Source organism: Anthonomus grandis, chromosome 3 (assembly GCF_022605725.1).
Source record: "Anthonomus grandis grandis chromosome 3, icAntGran1.3, whole genome shotgun sequence".
Lineage (NCBI taxonomy): Eukaryota > Metazoa > Arthropoda > Insecta > Coleoptera > Curculionidae > Anthonomus > Anthonomus grandis.
This window is the reverse complement of record NC_065548.1, coordinates 5267184-5290099: the sequence shown is the minus strand read 5'-3', so window position 1 is coordinate 5290099 and position 22916 is coordinate 5267184. Positions and strand designations below refer to the sequence as shown.

Here is a 22916-nt window from a genome sequence, read left to right as displayed (position 1 = left end):
CCTTGGTGGAAATATATTGAACAAATGAGAGATTTGAATTAAATTCTACTAAATCCTTCGTTGTAAGGTCTTTTTATTTAAATTTGGGTTAAATGTACAAGCAAATACAATTTTAAATAAAAAAGATGCATAACATAAATAGACACTACACATCTTTTTTTTTAATTAAAAGTGAAATTTATTTTTAAGTGAGTGTTCTCTTAAATTAAGTCCTTGATCAGAATTTCTAAGGAAAATGAGATTATTGTAATAAGTTTAAAACGCATTTTTTTTTAAGTACCTTTCATTAAAAATACGACATTTTTGACTGTAAATATCAATGAAAATTAAATTTTTTAAATATTGAAATGCATAACTTAAATGGATATGTCATACATTTTTTAAATTCATAGCTGAATAAAAGGAGTAACTATTTTTAAGTAACACTGTATGTAGAACAACTCCTTGGTGAGAATATATAGAACAAATGAGAGATTTGAATTAAATTTTTCAAAATTTTTATTTGTAAGTCTTTTTTTACTTATAAATATGGTTTAAATATACAAGCAAATACAATTTTAAATATAAAAAATGCATAACATATGAAGACACTACACTTTTTTTTTTTAATTCTAGTGCATTAAGAGTGAAATTTATTTTTAAGTGAATGTTCTCTTAAATTTATTTCTTGATCGGAATTTCTAAGGAAAATTAGAATATTATATAAGTTTAAAATAAATTTTTTCTTACGTAACTTTCATCAAAAATACGACATTTTTGACCGTAAATATCAATAAAAATGCAATTTTTTAAATATTGAAATGCATAACTTAAATAGACTTACATACATTTACGAACATACATTTTTTTAAATTTATAGCTTAATATAAGGAGAAAAATACTCCTGGACGAAAATATTCGGGAAAAATTAAAAATTTAAGATAAATCTGAATAAATATCTGTATACATCTAAACGAAAATAAAAATGCATAAGTTAAATAGACATGACATACATTTCTTATTTTTGTAACCCGTTAAAAGTAAAAAAATATTTTTTATTTAAAGTGTTATTTGACCAAAATATTTGGGGAAAATAAGGAATTCAAAATAAATTTTACTAAATCCTTTATAGGAATTTTTTCAATTTTTTTTGGCATTTTTCGCTGTAAGTATCCAGGCATAAAATATAATTTATATATAAAAATGCATAAGTTAAATGGATTCGATGCACATTTTTTAATTTATGATCCAATAAATATTAAGACTATTTCTAAGTAAACCTGTTATTAAAACAACTGATTGACGAAAATATTCGGAGAAATTAAAAAAATTTAAATAAATCTTACTAATTCTTTCGACCAACGCCCCTTAATTTTAACCATTAGGTATTTTTACATAAAAATATTAAAGAGAATAGAGTTTTAAATATTAAAATGCATCACTTGATATGATATACATTTTTTAAATTGTAGTCAAATGAAAGGAAAATTTATTTTTCAGTTCAAAATAAATACTACTAATTTTTTTTAACTGTTCTCAAAAATGTGGCATTATTTACTGCAGGTATCAAAGAAAATGTAATTTTAAATACAGGAATGCATAACTTAAATGGACACGACATATATTTTTTTTAATTCATAGCCCAATAAATGGAAGACAAGAATATTTACGAAAATGAAAAATGTACTTAGTTTTGTTCTTAAATTGGTCCTATGATACAATATTTTTTGCCTATAAAATTTTGAACATAAAAATGCCCAACGTAAATGGACATGACGCAAATTTTTCTAAATTGTATCCAAATACAAGAGAAAACTATTTTTGAGTAAACTTGTAATTAGAACACCTTCTTGACAAGAATCTTTGGAGAAAATAAAAATTCTAAAATAAATCTTTCTAAATTTTTCTGCTTAAGCTACTGTTCTTCAAAATTGAACATTTTTAGCTGTAAAACACAATTTAAATATAAAAATACATAGCTTAAAAGAATATGATGTTTATTTTTTGGAATTGTAGTCAAAACGTCAAATTTTTTTTAGTAAATGGTTTATTATATTAGCTCCTTGGGGAGTTAAATTAATAAACCAAAATGAGAGGTTTAAAGTAAATATTACTACAGTTTTCTTAAAAATGAGGCGTTTTTGACCGCAAAATATCGGTACAAATTCATAACATAAATGAACACGACATACTGTTTTGTATTCCAATAATAGGGGAAAATTATTTTTAAGTAAAACTTTAATAAGAACAAGTCCCTGATGAGGTTCTTTTTAAGCAAATAATAAATTTTAAATAAGCCTTTCCAAATCTTTCGTGTTAAGCCTCTTTTCTTAATAATAGGACTTTTTTGGCTATAGATAATAAATTATATCACAATTTCACTTTTAAGTAAAATTTTAATTTGACAAATTCCTCAACCAAATTATTTGGAATTATAATTTCACAAAGTCCTTCGTCATAAGGTCAGATGGCCTCTGACCATATCAATCTCTCATTCATTTAACATGAATATAGGTGAGGGGTCTCACGATCAAGGGTCCATCTCAATTACGTTCAGGTCCATCAATATTAAATGAACAGTTGTTATAAAATATTGATTACATCTTATTGTTTACACCACCCCAATATAATATAATGCATATTACGCACATATCAGTTTGGTAAGTGCTGTTGTATTATTCAGTACACATGTTACTTATTAGTGTGCTTTTGTGCGTAATTTTTTCGTTGTTGAAAAACACTGTTTTAATATAGAAAGTTTATTTCATTAAGTATAAACATGCATAACTTAAATGGACTTGCTGTACATTGTCTATATACTACTCGATTATAAAAGATACTTAAGACTACTAAAAATTGTTTCTTCCCTAAAAAATAATTTTTAAATTTACAAATGGGCATCTCAAGCCCCCCTGTTCTTTTCCTATTACCATTACAATTATTTTTCTGTTATTTGTACAGGGTGCGTGACAAACGTACGCATGTACATACGTAAGGGTGGTGACCTTATGGTTTATTGCGTACAATTCGATCGGGGTAGTTTACTACAGTAGAAATAATTGAATTGTACTATTGACATTAGATCAACTGAGAAGGGTGGGTACATTCGAACGAACTTATTCAATTTGGATTACGTTCGGAAAATGTGGGTGGGCATTTTTTTTTTTATAAAATAGGATAACTAGCTTCACAAGCGATACAGCACTGATTTACCCCGCGTCTTATATAGAGGTAACCTTGGTCACCAAAGTGGATTCCCCAAGAATTTTTCACTATCCAATAATCCACCCCTTGTTCAGATCCGTATCCCACCAAGAGAACCGCGTGATTGGGTTCAGTTTGGCTGCAAGATTTACTCTCGTAAATTCCTCCTTTGTAAAACTGTAGATCCGGCTCTGATGCGTCAAAAGCAACCGAAATTGGACCTAAAAAACCAGATTTAATTAAAAAAAATTACACTTTTTGAAGCTAATGACGTACCAACTAATGCTACAGCGGCCTTCAAAGCTTCCTCGTTATTCTTTTCAATATCAATTAGACCAAGAATTTTTGTGATATTCGGTAAAGCCTCATTGGCCCGACAAGTGTCTTGAGTCATCTTGTAAGGGTAGTCAGCACTTGACTCAACTCCATGATCCCTAGAAAGTATTATATAAAAATTCATTAAACGATTAAATAGATGTGTACCTAATGTATTTAAATCCAGAGTCAAGTTCACCCCCGTTACATCCCTCAGCGCCATATTGATCGGTCGCACAGTCGATCAACTGTTGTTCACTTAAAGGCACTAGTTGGTTGTGTTTGAGGAAGTAATGGCTCTCGACACAACCTATCTAGAAAGAGAAAGAGAAAGGAGAAAAAAGAAGAAAAAGAAGAAAATAAGCCTAAAGATAAAGTGCAAAGCATACACAGAAAGAAGAAAAAAAATAGTAGAAAATCAAGAATTTGGTTGTCTAATAGTGTGTCCATGGAAGATATGTGCTAAAATAATGAGATTGGTAAAGAATCATATGGTTTTCTTTTCTAGATAAAGAGTCATAGGTATGATGACGTAGAAAGAGTAAAACTTAAAGTCAAATTTCTTCTGAATGACCGAACGTTAACCGCTACGTTGCAAGATACTGTACTTTACAAATTTGCTTAAAACTCAACAAGAATTTAAAAAAGCAAATTTATTTTAGAAAAATGCACTGGTATACTCTTTTTTTATTAAAACATTTTTTACGATAAACCTCTTATGAACGCCACTGGTGAAAATTCATTTTTTTTTGCAGGTCGAAAAGAGTATAAAACTAATACTTAAAATGGTAATTTTCGTATAATAATTTAATTGGGTCGAAGGGAGGACTGAACGGTGCACCTCCCGGTGCCTTCACCAATTTATCGTAGAAGAAAACATTAGGTACACACTATCCTATTTAAACTCATTCATTCTATGTGTATATTAATGTCCTTCAATTTTCTGGTGTATACGAAATGGTCAATTGTTTAGTGCAGTAGTGTTTAATGCATTCTAAGACGTATTTTAGGCAGTAATTTTTAAAAATTTTAACAACTTGTAAAAAAAAATCATTTTTATAATTAAATATTTTTTTTTATTATTTGTAATTATTTTTTTGTATATTCATTTTTGTATAGGTTCTGAAAAACAATGACTTTGCAGAAGAATTGCTTACTGGTAAGCTGTGTGGGGTGGGTGGGGGGTGTAAGGGTAGTTTTAATGAAAAAGCGTTTTTTTGTTTAATGGCAATAAAAAAATTAGAAACTTTTGTATCTTCATTTTTTATGTAACTAGGAATAACGAAGCTAGAAATCGTTTTAAGGTCATCTTACTCAGAATACTATTAATTTTAACAGAAACAGTCTGGACAAACAAAGTTAGACTAGAAAAACTTGAAAATACTTGCCTGGACTGAGTTGCACCCTTATTAACATTTCAAGAATAATATTTTTTCAACCCAGTGCAGTTAATTTAAATTTCTTAAGTTTATTAGTTTTGGAGTTATTGGAGTTTAATTGGGCAGTTGCCTCTTCACGTATCAACCAGAGTTAGACTTGGGAAACTTGGAAATAGTTGCCTGGATTGCATCGCATTCTTAGTAACATTCTAAAAGCATTATTTTCTCAACCCAAGGCAGTTCATTAATTTTTAAGTAGTTCTTGAGATTCTAAAGCTTAATTAGGCAGTTGCTCTTTGGAGTTTTAACCATAAAAAATTGACTACAAATGCCCGAAAGAATATCATAAAAAAAATTACCGTAAAAGTGTGGAATTGAGAACAAACCTGCCTATATCTTTAAAACTTAAAAATCTTTAAGAAATTTTTTGTGTTTCATACATAGGACACTTAAGCGCACTCTACTATGTGAGCTTAAAGACTCTAGCTCATCTAGCTTTCTTAGGAAGCTAGGAAATGTTTCCAGGCTTTTCCAATGATCAATTTGCTATTTTTTCACTTAGAACGTAGACAAAGTTGTCTATACTTCAAAACAGAATTAAAATCTTTTTAAAATTCTTTATGTCTCGTGCACAGGATGTGTGAGCTCACATCCTTGTCCGAGTTTGACAATTCTAGCTCATCCAGTTTCGTTAGAACGCTATGAAATGTTGTAAAGTCATCCTACTTATAATTTTAATAATTTTAACGAAAACGGTATGGACAAACCTGTCCATATTTCAAAAACTAATCAAAAACTGTTGGAAACTCTTTCTTTTTTATACACAGGACACTTGAGCGCCCAACTTTGTCCAGGTTTAATAACTCTACCTCAGCTAGTTTCGTTGAAAAACTAGGAAACGTATGAAGGTCACTCTACTTATAATTTTAGTAATTTTAGTGAAAACTGTCTTGACTAAATTGTCAATATATTCAAAACTAATCAAGAATCTTTTGGAAATTTTTCATGTCTGGTCTACAGGACACTTAAACGCACACTCCTGTCCAAGTCTAATGATTGTAACTCATCTAGTTTTGTCGAGAAACTAAGAAATGTTTTAAAGCTAACCCGATGATCAATTTATGATTTTTTCAGTCGAAACATAGCGTGCCTAGACAAAACTATCCATATCCTAGAAACTAATTAAAAGTCTTTTAAAAATTCTGTGTATACAGGACAACTAAGCATTCTCTACTCTCTAGTCTTGAAGACTCTAGCTCTACTAGTTTCATTGAGAAATTAGGAAACGTTTATAATTTTTTCAATTAAAACACATTTGTCCATTAAAAACTAATCAAAATCTTTTAAAAATATTTCTTTATGTCTCATACACAGGACACTTAAGGGCACACCCTTATCCAGATTTAAATACTTTAGATTACCCAGTTTTGTTGAAAAGCTGCGAAACGTTTTAAGGTTACTCTACTTAAAATCCTATTAATTTTACCAAAAACGGTCTGGAAAAACCTATTTATATCTCAAAAAATACTTAAAATTTTCTGGAAGTTTGTTATGTCCTATACATAGAATACTTGAGCGCCCAACTTTGTCCAACTTTAAAATTTCTACCTCCGTCAGTTTCGCTGTAAAGCTAGGGAAAGGTTAGGTCACTCTACTCATAATTTTATTAATTTTAATAAGAACTGTTTGGACAAACCTGCCCATATATCCAACACTAATTAAAAATATTTGGGAAATTTGAGCGAGGATACTTGAGCGCATCTTACTATCCAGTGTATTTAGTGATTGTAGCTCAGCTAGTTTTGTTGAAAAATAAAGAAACATTTTAAGGGAACCCTATTGACCAATTAATAATTTTTTCAATCGAAACATAGCCTGCCTAGACAAAAATATCCATATCCTAAAAACTAATAAAAAATCTTTTAAAAATTTTTTGTATCCCATACACAGGACACCATGAATAATTCCAGCTCATCTAGTTTTATCGGGAAACAAAGAAACGTTGTAAGGTAACCCTACTCATAATTTTAACGAAAACAGTCAGAACACACCTGCGCATATCTCAAAAATTTTTTGGAAATTTTTGTTTTGGTATACACGACATTTAAGTGCATCCTACTGTCTAGGTTTTAAAACTTTAACTTAGCTAGATTTTTATGGAAAACTGGGAAACGTTTCAAGGCTACCCTACTGATCAATTTGTTATTTTTTTTAAAGTAAAACACGGACTACCTAGACAAACCAATTTATATCTTAGAAAATAATTAAAAATCTTTTAAAAATTCTTTGTGTACCATGTACAGGACACTAGAGCGCACATTCTTGTACAGGTTTAAACACTCTAGCTCAGCTAGTTTTGTTGAGAAACTAGGAAACGTTCTAAGGTCACCCTACTGTTAATTTTATTAATTGTAATGGAAACTGTCTAAGGAAACCTGTAAATATCGCAAAAATAAATCAAAAATTTTCTAAAAAAATTTTGTGTCTCATACACAGGGCACTTGAGCGCACCCTGCTGTTTAGGTTTAATGATTCTAACTCAACTAATTTTGTTGTTAAACTAGGAAAGTTTTCAAGGCCACCCCAGTAAACAATTAATAATTTTTTCAGATAAAACATAGACTGCTTAGATAAACCTGTCTATATCTCAACAACCTATCAAAAATCCTGTAGAAATGTCTTATGAACACGACACTTGAGAGCACACCCTTGTCTAGGATTAAAGGCTCTAGCTCAGCTAGTTTCTTTAAAAAATGAGAAAACGCTATAAGGTTATCCTTCTTAAAATTTTAATAATTTTAACGAAAACAGTCTGGACAAACCTGCCCATATGTTAAAAATTAGTTAAAAACTTTTGGAAATTCTTGATGTCCCAGGCACGGGACACACACTTAGGTGCTCCCTACTGTCCAGGTTTGAAGCTTCTATCTCAACCACTTTCGTTGGGAAACTAGGCACCTTTTAAGGTCACCCTACTAACAAATTTAGTTTTTTTTACTTAGAAAACAGACTGCCTGGATAGACTTGTCAATATCTCAATAAAATGCTGAAGGATGAAACTATTCAAAAGTCCGATATTCTATCTTAAAAGAGCAGTTTTACATGTAATGACGTAGATACAGCAGAGGTTCTTAATAAGGATTATTCAATTTAACCTGAGGAGGACTGAAGCTACGTTACAAGATGCTAAAGTAATAAGATAATTGACAATTATTGTAATTCTTATCTTCCATTTTAGAAGAGTAGTTTTACATACCTTGATGTAAAAGCAGCAGAAGTTTCTAGAAAACTATAGCTACGTTACAAAAACTGAAATAACGAGAAAATTAAAAAGTTCTCTAGTACTACATTCTCTCTCAGAATAGTAGTATTACGTGTAATTAAATTAATGAATAAATTGAACTTTCTAGACCTCAGAACATAATGAAATAGATACTTACAGCTGAAAAAGCCCAACATGACCCACATAGACCTTGATTTTTGATTCTGGTAACAGCACCCCTCTTTCTCCAATCAATGGAGGTTGCTATAAAAGATTCATTTGGCGGCATCTGAAATAGTCCTCTAGACTGTCTAGTTTTGCTTCTATAGGTCAATATGGACTTATATTCTGCATTCGTTAAATCTGAAAAAGGAGTGACTCCTAAACGGTACCTCCTTAGTCCTCTTTCATATAGGATATTATGCTGATGTACTTTTCGGAGATTTTCTTTAAAAATGTTTTGCCTGTGTTGCTCGTGTTGCTCAGAAATATAGGATATATTATGCAGGGCCTATAAGAGGCTTTAGTAGAATAAAAATTAATTTATTTTTGAGGAAAATTTACCTTAAAAGCCTTCCATTCTAGTATCAGATTATTCTGGTCAAATGCACTTAGGTGACCCCACAAAACAACTAATAAAACCCCTATAAAGTTTATATTGAACATCGTAACTTAAAATACAACTATTCGCCTTATAGCCAGAATCCAACTATTTATATAAAATACTTTATTTATCTGACCCCGATTTTCGAACAAACTATTGTCTCTCAAACCCAATTTTTTTAAAAATTTTTCCAAGAAAAAAAAGGTTCGAATCAATCGTAAAACGTCGCAATATTTACTCTTACTCGACGTTTTCTATTATGAAACCTGTTTTTTGCTCCTTAAAGTCGATCAGGCAAACAAACAATCGGGGATTAATTACGTAATTTTTTCCCGTTACGCCTCCCCGCGACGCGGCTCCTAAATAAGTTTTTGTATCAAATGTCTGACAGATGCGTCCTTGAATAATTGATGAGACAAGTGGAGAAGCAGGTTTTCGCCCGCACCCTGCCTATACTGCAGATAGGGAGGCAAAAAAAGCCCTCGGATAAGGGCTCTTTATTTGGGGTCCGATGCAGTTTTATGATGGAAAATTGTTTTTGCACGCGTTTGTTATATACAGGGTGTCTTGTAATGGGCTTATGCCTTCTTGGATATTGATTGATTTGTGAAGCATGGACCATTGGTTTTGGAGTTTGAACTTAGCACCTTTTTTGAAATCAGTCAAAGTGTTACTTTGGTACTCATCGTAGTTTCGTAGCAAGGTTAACATTGATTGCTAAAGTCGTGTTTATAAAAAGTAAAATAAATGTTTGTTCCGTTCTAATTGTTTTAGTGTAAGGATTTTTTTTCTTTGAATGTTATAGCTGGACGAGATAATATGGATGATGTTAAAGATTCCTATTTTGTGACTAAAGTCAATGCTACTATGAGATTTTTAATAAAAAAAAACTAAAAGATTAAACCAAAAAACATACCTTTACTTGAAGAAAAATCAAGATCTTAAAGTGGAGATTACTAGACTGAAAAGGTGTAAACAACAATCAAGTACACAACTACCCACCATGAACGTAATAGAGTCATTCTATAACACTCTTACTGTTATTCACTCTTAGATTTTATAAAATGGGTGAGAATTACAGTATTGGATACTAAAACCTTGAAACACAGAATTAGAGTAATTGGTATTATTGAATCAAAGTATAATATTACAGATAATGAGATTCTGGTGAAAATCAGAATAGGGGAGAGTGGTGCACAATGACACAATTTTTAGTAAATCCACTCTAGTGTGCGATTTTAACGTTTCAACAATCTGCATTTAAGATGTCGTTATGCGTATAAATATTCCTATAAAATTTAACAGTTACTGAATAAAAAAACACAATTAATTACATAGAAATTTTTAAAAATATGTATTTCTGAATTTGTATCAATGTGTACCGCTAGTGGTACAGTTTGAAACAGAAGGTAGTTTACAATGAAACACATTGGAATAAATATATTAATACAAAAAATCTTTATGTTTTTACATTTATATCAGCGTATAATCATTATGTTAAACTCTAATTCAAATTTATAATAAGAAGAAAGCCTTTTGTTCTTTGTATTTATAGGTTTCGCTAATAACATAACGAAATCCGATTTCAGTCCCGTATGAATATCAGGAACATGAATTGGACACCTTAGCACTTCTTCTTAAATATGAAATTTTAAAGTCATTAGAATTTATGACTTCCAAAATTTTATCGACATAGTGGATGCTATTTTCAAATTTCACTAATACAAATGGGTCTTCTAAAATTGCAGTTGTTTCGGTAATTGCAGTAATCGTGTCATCTTTCTGTTCCTCCATCATATGATATTGGAGATCAGCTAAGGTTAATTCATCATTCGAAGAGTCCGCTAACTGTAACTCTGAACTTTCAGATTCCGTTTCTGATTCACTCCCACTTGTCTTTTTCTTTTTACTTTGTACGTCATTTTTATACTCTTTCTTGTCTAAAACTTTCGTTATATTTCGCTTTACTTTTGTCACTCTCTTAATATTTGGGATTTTGTTTTTGTAAGAAAGCTCTTTCATTTCCGGCGTGCTGGTTAAAATAACACTTTTCTTCGATTTCCGTGTTCGATTTGAATTTTTCCTGGACGCAGCCTTTGGGAATCCTCGAAGCTTAAATGGCGTAGTAAAGGAACTCTCTAATGTCGACGCTATTTCAAACGTTGAGTTTTCCTCATCTAGTCCACATTCCCTAATTTTCATTGCACTAGATAAATCAGCACTGGAGGTTGCTGTAATGCTTGTTGACGATATATCATTAATAATGGTAGTACCACCATTCCTTTTTGTGGATCGTCGGTTTCTAAATAATCTTTTTGTCCGTCAGTAACCGAGGATAAAAGAAAATCAGCTTCCATAAAAATATTTTTGTTAAACGGGTAGATTCCTGTATTAGGTATCAGGAGTCATAGATTTTGAGTGAGCTATACACATTCTGCAATTTGGTATAATGTCATAGGAACTCTAGGATGGTTAAGAAGCCACGAATCAATTGCACTGTTTTTTTGTGAAAATTTTTTGAATAAAAAAATACTGACTTATCTGAAGGCTACATCTTGTTGCTTGTGTGTGGAGGTAGGGTTAAAATGATTATGCCATTCGATTCTGCTTTTTCTGCTATCTCCAAAGACATGTGTTTCGTGATTATCATATATTATTACACATGGATTTTCTTTCGTACTATAAGTATACTTTGTATAAGTATAAGACGGTTGTTGTAGCCGTTTTATCTAAATTATATATTCGGATATCTTGAACAACTGATGGGTGTTTTTTATATATTTGCTCTAAATGTAAAAAAAATCGTTCAATATTAGGTTTCGCAAAAGAAGTAAGCCTCGATAGAGAGCAAGCCTCGGGCCTTCTAATGTTTAAGGATAGATTTATCCTTATAGAAGCCCGTAACCAATCTTTGCTTGCGCACTTATTAGTTTTCCAAGATTCTGGCATAGTAATATTGTTTTTAGCAGCCGTTTCGTGCGCAAATTGTCTAACTTTTAGGGTATTTAATCCGTATGCCATTTTGCTGCAGGTCTTAATGTAATCACACATAATCTTTTCCTGCTCTGAGGTAAATACTAATCGAACAGCATAATTTGGCTTTAGGATCATTTTTCTCTTTCATCACATATCGCCTTAATGTGCTAAAGTTTATGTCAAACATCTCTGCAGCAACGCGAAGTGAAGTTCCATTTCTTTTCACCTCTTGGACGGCTGCCGTCATTTGTTCGCTTGTAAATTTGGCTCTTGTTCATTCTTTCTTCTTTCTTACCATGGTATACCTGCAATAAAAAAAACGACAGTATAGAATGATCATAATGATACACAATGAAACACGTATCATTGTGTACTGCTGTATCATTGTGTAATGCGAAGCCTAAAAAATTTTGCCCCCCATATTTATAGGTTAAAACTTATACATCACAAGAAGTAAAATGACATATTAATAAAAACTAAATCTATTTATTCAAAAGTAACATACCTTACTATGTTCGATCCTCTTTTCAATATTTATGCACAAGAAAACAGAAAACGCTCCGTAAAATCTTTATTGGTCGGCTTACGAGAACTAACTAATGGTGGCTGACGCAATACTGTATGGATCGTTCGCGACAGCCCTAGTGAAATTGTGGCGGCAAATTTAAATGAGTTAATGGCAGTGTTTCATTATATACCACTCTCCCCTACTATTGACAAAACCTCAGATAAAAAAAATTAAAATTGTACGAAGAAATAAAATTGTTAATAAAATATTATTAATTATGTTTGAAGTTGATGATAGATAGAGTCGTTGTGTTATATTAAGAATAGGGTATTAGTCTTACTATTAATCATGTTTATTGGGGCATTAATAGGTGAGGTTCCTATAAAATAATTAATGGAAAAAAGTACATAAAATAAATAGCAACTAGACTTAGATATTGTACTTAACACAAGTACTTTTTACTTTATTTGCCAGAGTTATCTGTACAACAAAGATAACGTTGTCTTATTAGCAAATAATTAACCTTATTATTAAGACGCATGTAACATCTGAAATTAAACCATGCCAGCTGATCATTAATGGTTACAAGTTAAAATTATGTTGGTACAATAACAGTAGAACATAAAGGGTTATGGGTTCGATTAAAGGTGATATTAAATATAAGATTAAGACTGTAATATCTAAAGAAGTTTATGTTTGCTTGTTGTCGATTGAGCTATTTATGGGTGTCATTAAATATTTGTGCTCAGAATTGTAATACTCACCCCAAAATGAAGACGCATAATTTATAGACATTTTTGAAGATTACGAGTTTGAATAATTTAATGATTTTAGTGAGAAAAGTATAAATATAAAAATTAGTTGACCTATAATTTCCTTAAAAACCATTTTTTTTTCTGGCAATTATTTTCTGCAAAAAAAAAACGTTTTAATTAACCCTACCCTTACCCCCCCACCCACCTCACACAACTTATCAGTAGAAATTTTTTGCCAAAATCATTATTTTCTAAAATAATATGCATGAATAACAGCTGGTTTCGTCATTAATATCCAGTCAAATAACACAGTTTGTTTACTTAAATTTTAAATAATTATATAAAAGTATATAAATAAATATTTCATACAAAAATAGTGCTATTAGATCGGATATTATGGACATAAAACGGTGATTTTTCAAAATAATTTCTTACTGGGCAAATATTTGGGGTGGGTGGGGGGGTAAGGGTTGTGTTAACAAAAAACAATGTTTTTGCAGAAAATATATATTTAATATTTAATTTATTAACGCTGTTTATTTACAGAAAAAACAGCGTTATTAAATTGGATAATATGGACGAAAAACAGTGATTTTTCAGAAAAATTTCATCAAATATTTGAAGTGTAGTAATCGAGTCTAAAAGCTAGATATGTAAATCCCGAGTCAATTTTTTTTAATTTTCTCCCTTTTGTAGACAGAATAGTATATGACAGCTTACTGAATATACCTTGACCATATACGGTTAATAAATAAACCAAAACAAAAAATTGACTAAAAAAAGTGTTGAATAAATATCTATTTAACGAAAATAACATATGATGTGTTGCTTGAGATTAAAATTAACCAAATAATAAAGCGAGCAACTAGAATAGTGCCAAAATGTCAGATATTGATTGAATATCTAATTTTAGATGATAAACATCTTCATCATAACAACCATCTAATCCATAAAATTAGCGAACATTCCATTATACCAATCATTTTTGGTAAACATTATGAACAGTCAGGAATAAATTCAATAATACTTTAAATTGCCTAGAAAAAATTCTAAAATTTCTTCAAATGTCTGGAATAATTGTAATAATTACTTCAACGGCCTGGAATTAATTACAAAATTACTCCAAATTCAATATAGACTTTAATGTCCAGACATATACTGCAAAATGACTCCAAATGCCTGGAACAAATTACAAAATTACTTTAAATGCCTGGAATAAGTTAATAATAAATAGTAATTAAAATCTCTCAATGAAAATGAATTTAGTAAAAATGTAATACATAAAATGTAAGAAATTTGGTTTTTTTTTTTATAAATTTTTAAAATATTATAATCATTTGGTTTGTTGGAAATTAAATGCTAGTCAGTCTATTACTAATCTTATATTAATGCTGCTACTACAGTAGGACGTATTTCAACATTTTTTAATAAAGACGTCACCGAATGCCACGTTTCTTCAACTGGATGATAAACTAAAAAATATCGGTTTCATAGAAACCATTATCTTAAAAAGGCAATGATACTAAAAATATATATAAAGACAAATAAACTCAAATAACCATTATTTTGAGGAAGATTGAGTGTCTCTTTTTTTAAGTATTTTTAATAATCTATGTGGTTTAATAGGTTAGAGACAGTATAGAGATAAAAGAAAAATAAAAAATAATTTTGGGTATGTATTTTGTACATAATCAAGTTATTATGACAGAAGAAATAGGAATTATTATTAGGAATATCTAATAATAAATTAGTTATAGAGCCATGATAAGACAAACAAGGCGGATGATCCTAGAAAAAAAAATTCATATACAAGGTATAAAGAATCCTTAACTGTAATTTTCTCGTCCATTTCAGTGGTACTACTTCCACCATATACAGTGCGACTCTTAATTGTTCTTCCCCTCTTTTTTTTTAAATGCATTTAGATAAAAATTTTAAATTTGGCACACATCATTAGCAACCCAAATACTATTTCTTAGTCACTAGCTCATTTTGCAAAACTTCAAAATGGCGGCGAAACGCCATTTTGGAAAATTAAATTAAACAGAAAGAGGGGTCATGCGATACATCGTTTGAAAGCTCCTACTGAATGCCTTAAGGTCCTAGAATATTAAGTAATTACTTCTACACATAGCAAACTGGCAGTCTTTTAAAAACCTTATTTTTCGTATTTTTATTTTCTTTACTATACCTGAACAGTTCCAGTAATTTGTAAAGTTTTTTTTTTGACATAAAGCACAAAAAAGATTTTAGAATTAAAAGATCCTGACAGGATTTTCTCTTCTAAGCCTCGCAGAGAATATGGCACCTGAAAAACAAAATAAAGATTATTTTAAGAACCTAGAAAGGGAGTGGACAGAAAACCATCTTTATAGAAGATATGCAGCTGCATTATACTCGGATAATGTAGAATAGAGACTGGGTGGTTTATTGAGGTATTAATTAAAGCAAATTACAGCAACAAAAGTTGTAATAAAAAAAAATTAAAAATAAGTTTTTTTTAGAAAGTAATGGTGGTACAATTAAAATATTTTAATATACAAAAGAAACTTACAACAAATAAGCTACATTTCACATAAAAAAAAGTAAATAAAACAACAGATAGCTTAATATAGTAAATTTTTGTTTATTTATTCTTTCATTTCCCCTTTCTCATTTTATGTTTATAGGAATCTCGTAAAAAAATTTAGGCGAAATACAATGTTATAGCAGTAATAGAGATATTAAATGCGATAGAAGTGACAAAAAACTTCTTCAACCTATAACTAGTTTACATGTTTTTCGCTTTTATTTAGATATATTAATCAACAAAATTATATCATATTAAATTTTAAATTTAAAAAAAAATCATTTGTCTATAATAAACTGCGAGAAGTTTCTCTTCACGTCAGACTTGCGTCGCCTCCGTAGAGTGCGTCATAGTAGTGTGAGTTGAGGAGCAGCTAAGCAATTTTCTCGGCTCGTGATTGGGCTTTTCCCGCGGGAGGAAAAACTCCATCTACAAATGAACAGCCGTGACAAGCGCTATAATTCGTCCGGCGGCGGAAAAATCGCGAGAAAAACCCTCCGGTCCACGCCGCGCCATCGTCCTCGGTCGCTCGGAAAATCTCGATCTACTAATTCGGATTTATAACGCGTGAAAGGGTCTGGAAAAGGTGAATTTCCGAAATTTTCAGATGGATGGATTTTTTTCGTTTAAGGGTTTTTTTTTGTTTCAATCAAAATTTGAAAAAACTTGATTTTTCTTTTGGTTTTTATGATTAGAAGCTAACTTTGCAATTTGTCTTTTAATTTTTTGTTTTGTATATTTTTTTTAATTAAATTTTTTTTCATATTTTTCTGATGTGATTCAAATAATTTTTATATTTTTGAGAAATTATTAAAAAGTTTTCTTATATTCAATTTAGATTTTAATTCCTTAGGAATATATATTATTTCTATTAACCTATATTATTTCTTAATTTCCCACTGGATGAAGGGTGGTTCAAAAAGAGCGCAAGATTTCAGTGTTTCCAATAATAAAAATAATGTTTATTTCCGACAAATAATGCGGAACATTATAAAAATATTTTAAACTATATTTAATTAAGGTTTTAATTCCTTAGGAATATTTATTATTTCTATTAACCTATATGATTTCTTAATTTTCCACCATATGAAGGGTGGGATGGGATGATGGATGAATTTTTCGAGTTAAATAATGCTAATCAAGCTTCACTCATCCGCCTCTACCAGAAAAACCTTATCTCAAGGAAGAATTACCTACTGAAGATATGGTTTATTCAACAATGCTTGCTTTTTCACCTTACGCCAAATTTCGTTTCTTTGCGATGCAAAACAAGGACTCATGCAGGTAGAAAAGCCATAGACCTGGCTAGAAAATCATGGTTGAACAACGTCAATGTAAAATTAAAGTTTTTATTTTTCAAACTTAACAATGTATTATATTATGCGGAATTTATTTATTTGGATTGTAAATTCAGAGATGAAGTAACAACTTTCGGCTTTACTACTTTTAATAGATTACACAAGAAACTTAGTAATCTTAAAAACAAATATATAACTTCTCTTAGACTCAATGATTTCCACGAATATCGGAAAAGTAATTTTAGTCGTGTTTTTCACGATAGACATATGATAGAATTAGTGGTGTTTCTTTTTCTGAAGTCGAATCAAAATTTCTTAACAACAATTTAAAATTTAATCTTCCTACTAGAACCGACCGATGTGTTAGGGAAACATTGGCTGTAGAGGCTGAAAATGCTCTACAGTCAACGGATATATCAAATAAGAACATTTTAAGAGCAAGAATAATTTCCTTTTTAAATCAAAATTGTTTCCTTAACAATAAACAGAGAATAAATCAAAACAACAATAAAATATTAAGATCTATAAAAAAGAAAATGAGGGACAACGATATAGTTTTCACAAAAGCCCATAAGGGATCATGCTTACTTGCCTTAAAAAGAGACGATTACATAAATAAAGTAATGGATTTTCTAAACATAGAAAACTTTGAAAAGGTCGACAGAGATCCGACGGGTTCATTCTTTAATAAATTAATAAATTAAAAAAAGTCTTAAACATGACCTTGGTAACCTTTAGTAGAATATTTTAATTCCACAAAACAAAAAATATATCCCATGAACCCTAAAACATCTCTATTATATGGGTTGCCAAAAGTCCATAAAACTAGCATGCCAATTAGACCTGTAGTTTCCTTTATTGACTCCCCTTGTTACCAGTTATTATCTTGGCTTAATAACGTTCTTAGAAATGTCTCAAACTTCAAAGCGCCATATTCTGTAACAAAGTCAGTGAATTTTGCCAAAAGCATTCAGAATGTTCACATTCCAGATACAGCCCAGCTTATATCGCTAGACGTGAAAAACTTATTTCCAAGCATTTCACCCGCTGATTGTCTGGTCTTAGTCAAAGATCTTCTCAGGGGGAAACTTGGTTCACTCTTGGTGGAAAATCTACTTTTGCTCCTTTCTACTATGTTAGATCAAAATTTTTTTCAATTTAACAACCGTGTTTTTAAACAAAAAGAGGGACTAGCAATGGGCTCTTGTTTATCGTCATTTCTTAGTGAAGTATTTCTTAGTAACCTAGAAATCAAAATAATGAGCAGTAATTTTAAAAATAACATCATCTTTTATAAACGGTATGTGGATGATATATGTTTGATTTGGAATGGAAGTGAGGTAGATCTTACAAATTTCCATAATTTTGTCAACTCTCTTCACTCTAAAATTGAGTTCACAATCGAACGGGAACAGAACAACACCTTACCCTTCTTAGATTTATTACTTAAGAGGGAAAGAAATAACATATCCTTTGAAATATTTCGTAAAAAAGCAACAACAGATATTATTATACAATATAATTCAACATTCAACATCACCGTCTTCACTTAAATTTGCTGCTTTCCGTTCTTTATTTTACAGACTTTTTAACATCCCACTTTCTCGTGAAGCTTTTAAAAAAGAATTCCTTACAATTAAATAACTAGCAGTCAGTAACTTTTTCCCTTTTAAACCTATATATAAAATATATTTTCAGTATGTGAACAAGTATAAATTATCATTTAATTTTATCAGACAACAAACAAACTATATCAAAACTTTTAGGTCGTTTACTTATTTTGGACCAATTTCGTCACAACTATCCCGCTTTTTTTCTTCCTTTGGCATAACCACAGCTTTTAAAACCAACAATACATTAAAAAGACATCTTATTAAAACTAAAGATAAACTACCCCCGCTATCTTCTACGGGAGTAAAGAGTGCCCTGCAGTGTACGTCGGCCTGTCTGGTAGGAAGATTTCTACTAGGATTAGTGAACACAAGGCCCAATATAATAAATTTAAAAATACCGATATCACAGTGACCAGATCGGCTTTTGCTAATCACCTCCTCGACTCCAAACATAATTTTCCTGACAGCCAAAATATAAAAATACTTCATCAATGCAACAAAAGTAAAAAACTAGACTTGTTGGAGACAATGGAAATTATTAAAGCTTTTAAAAGCCCAGATCTGTTCTGTGTTAATGAAAGGTTTGATTTTGATAGCCACCTAGTTTTTAATAACCTTAAGTAGTTCTAGACTCTTAAATGATGGTTAGATTTCTAAAATGTATAAAGAGATTTGATTGTTTAGTTAAGTTCTTTATACATAGATAGTGCCACTTTATTGTAAGCTTTGTTTACTTATATGTCGGTGTATGTTATGGTAAGTTTTTGTTGAATTTTCCTTTTTTGGGGTTACATAATTTTAATTAGTGTTTAGGTCTGATGATGCTCTAGTCGAGCGAAACATGTAACCTTCGTAATTTTATTAAATGTATTTGTGATGCTGTAGATTTCGTGTTTTTACCTTTTATAAAAGTGTATGAAGGGTGATTCAAAAAGAGCGCAAAATTTCAGTGTTTAAAATAATAAAAACAATGTTTATTTATGACAAATAAAGCGAAACATTACAAAAATATTTTAATTTATATTTAATCTAATACACTTAAACATTCCATATATCGAGTGATTTAAAAATAAAAATAAAGTGACTAAGATGTTCCTCGGCTATACCTCGAGAAACGTTCGTCGTATGACTTAGGGGTAAAAAAAATTATAGGGTAAATTGATTATGAAGAATTGCCGAAAAATATTTTTAAATTTCTAAAAATGACCAGCAAAGGGCTTAAATGCCATCTTAAAATTTAAAATTACATTTTCTTTAAATTTCTCATAATAACTTAACTAAGATTATCTATCATTCTGATAAAAAACAAATAAATTATTTTAGAAAAAAAGATGGAGTTGAGTATTTAATTATTTGTGCAACAACCTGCTTAACTTTTTAAAGGTTTTACCAATTTTAACAAATTTGGTACCGCTGAAAACAAAATTTCATGGGCAACTGTAATCGACTAAAATATAGTCAATTTAGTTGAATCCTTTTTCGCCTAAAAAATCTAATGGAATGATATGAATTTTTTGTTATAAAAAAAGTAGCCAAATAACATCCAAAGAAACTAGTAAAAACCGTTTTTCAATTTTAACTTCCAGTATTGAGAAAATGAGATTCTTGACCTTACGAAGGATCGCCCAGTAGGTTTCCTAAAACAAAAAATTGTACAAAATGAATAAGATGGCAATTGTGTGTCTATTTCAAGTAAATGTCTTATTTCGTTCGGAAGAAGCGACAAATTGTCTGTGTATCATTTGCGTATAAATGAGCATAAAATTTAAAATTTTATCGACAAAGCTATTATTTAAATAAATCATACAAACAAAATATATACAAAGAAAAAACAAAAAATACAAATATGTAAAAATAACAAATACAACAAAACATACAAAAAACTTAACAATTTTATAAATTGTCTGATGTCACATTTCCTTAAAATCTATAAAATATATATATACATTCACTTGTATACAAAGTCGGCAAAAAAAGCAGGCACCTGTTAACAAAAACATTATTAGCAAACTACTAATTTGTTTACATAATATACGAATATTATTTATGTAAATTATCATAACAACATAAACAAATTAACCAGTGTTTAGGAAGCGCGTGCTTAAAATTACATAACATTAATTATTAAAAAAAGTTGTTTACTGTGTATAGGCTCTCTGCAGCAAGTATGATTTCAGAGCTTTTTCGAAATTGGGTAAAAGTTGTTATTGATTTGATTTCAAACGGGAGATGATTGTGCATTTTTTTTGCATTGTAAAGAATTGATCGTTTAACTAGTTCTGATCATGGGGTTGGTAGATAAAGATCGTACTCTGCGTTTCTAAGAGGATAATTGTGAGATGGCCTTTCTGACATATCTGATAAGTGCTTGCGGATTAGGCAGGCCGTATTCAAATATAAATAAGGAAGGGAGAGTTAGTATTTTAAATTTTTTTAAATATTTCTGGCAGTGAGTTCTGTAATTTAGTCCTAATGAATAGCGTATAGCTCTCTTTTGTAGCTTAAATATGCGTTCAAATTGGCAACAAAGGGCATATCGGAGGTGCGACTCAAACAGAGCATAATAAACTGTTATAGCCGTTGCCAAACTTACCTCCCTGGATACTGATCTCAGAGCAAAACATGCAGAACTTAATTTTTTGGATAAGGAATCGACGTGGATATCCCATTTTAAAGAGTTGTCTACCATCAGTCCCAAGAACTTTACGGAATTGACGACATCCATTCTGTTGTTATTAATTACAAAAGGTTGCAAAGCACCGCCAAATGATAATACTTTATTTTTTGAGACGTTTGAATCACACCACGATTTAATGGTGACTAGGTCACGAGATATGGTTCTACGAAGAGCCATCATATTTTAGTTGCTCCAAGAAAAACTAGTATCGTCCGCAAAGAGACAAATTTTACCATTTATGTCCAGATTAGCAATATCATTTATAATTAGAAGAAACAAAATAGGGCCTAGAACTGAGCCCTGAGGTACCCCGCATTCTATTGGCTTGCACGAAGACGTCATCGAATCAACCCTAACAAACTGATTCCTGTTGTTCAGGTATGACATGAACCACTCGAGAGGTGTTCCTCTAATTTCATAGTGCTGCAATTTATTAATTAGGATATTATGGTTTACACACTCGAAAGCTTTAGAAAAATCACAGAAAATTGTTGCTGTAGAAAGATGGCTGTTTAGGCTGGAGTATATATTATTAAAGAGGGACAACATAGTGTCATTGGTGCACTTGTTACTCAAGAATCCGAACTGATGCGGGGTTATAATTTTATATTTAAGCAAAAAGAATAAAAGTCGTTTCTTTACCAGTCTTTCAATAATCTTCGATAGTGTTGGGAGAAGTGCAATTGGGCGAACATTGATCCTTCTCGCCCCCTTTATTTAAAGGAATAATAATTGCCATCTTAAGGCAGCTTAGAAAGATTCCAATTTGAAGAGGCATATTAATCGAGTTGGTAAGATGGTTTAAAGTGATATAAAGCGTTAGACCATCAGCCCCAGATGAAGATTTGTTTTTAATGTCTTTTATTCTGCTGCGTAGTTCTTCTAATGCTATGGATGTAAGTAAGAAATTATGTAAACTCTCATTAGCGAGATATGAGAGAGGATCGTGGGAAGGAGTTACGGTATTCATGAGATTTTTTACTACATTTATAAAGTAGTTGTCTAAGTTATCCGGTCAAGTGGGGATTGTGATAGATGGAGAAGCCTTATCCCTTAATTCATTAACAATAGACCAAGTCTCCTTACCAACATTTCCAGAATTAGAAATCCTTTTATTGTAATAGAGGTCCTTGGCTGCCTTTATTGTTTTATGGTAAATTTTTTTATACAACCTTACGTAATCGTGAAAGAACACACTGATTGACACTTTTAGAAGACAAGCCTTTAGTAGACCATGGTTTTTTTTGTTTAATTTTGATGGGTCTAAGAGGAAATGAGTTGGATGCCCAATCAGACAGTGACTTTATAAATCGAACTCCCAGTCCGTTCTTAGACATAGATTTTTGAAATTTGGGATTTTTTTTTCCCCAAAGATACGACACATTTTACGCGGGACTCTTTTATATTTGTGATTTAGAGAAAATTTAGTTAACACTACTTCATGATCGGAAAAACCTGAGTTAAAGACAGTTGAATCAACGAGTTCCGGATCGACGTAGTCAATGATACTAGAGCTAGTTTTGGTTATTCTGGTTGGGGAGTCAATATGCACAACCATCCCAAATGAATCAAATATGGACTGAAGGGATTCCTTAGCAGCACACACACACTGGAGAAGTTAATATTAAGATCGCCACATAAAATTAATTTGCTTATTAAGGGCAGGGATTCTAGCAAGCTTAATAATTTTTGGCAGAAAATTTGCACGTCCGCGTCAGGTGTTTTGTAAATACAAACTATATAAAGGTCAAAGGTATTATGATAGACGATGGAAAAT

The 22916-nt window shown here is 30.8% G+C and overlaps 1 protein-coding gene across 1 annotated transcript; it reads right to left on the bottom strand.

Annotated features, from left to right (window-relative positions):
* Positions 1–2722: 2722 nt before the first annotated feature.
* Positions 2723–8867, bottom strand: LOC126734508 (procathepsin L-like). The gene is made up of 5 exons (XM_050438168.1): positions 8704–8867; positions 8318–8650; positions 3667–3812; positions 3460–3617; positions 2723–3404 (listed from the first exon to the last, which is right to left on the bottom strand). Exons 1-5 carry the CDS (start codon positions 8803–8805, stop codon positions 3145–3147), a joined length of 999 nt encoding a protein of 332 aa, XP_050294125.1. The 5' UTR covers positions 8806–8867; the 3' UTR covers positions 2723–3144.
* Positions 8868–22916: the final 14049 nt, after the last annotated feature.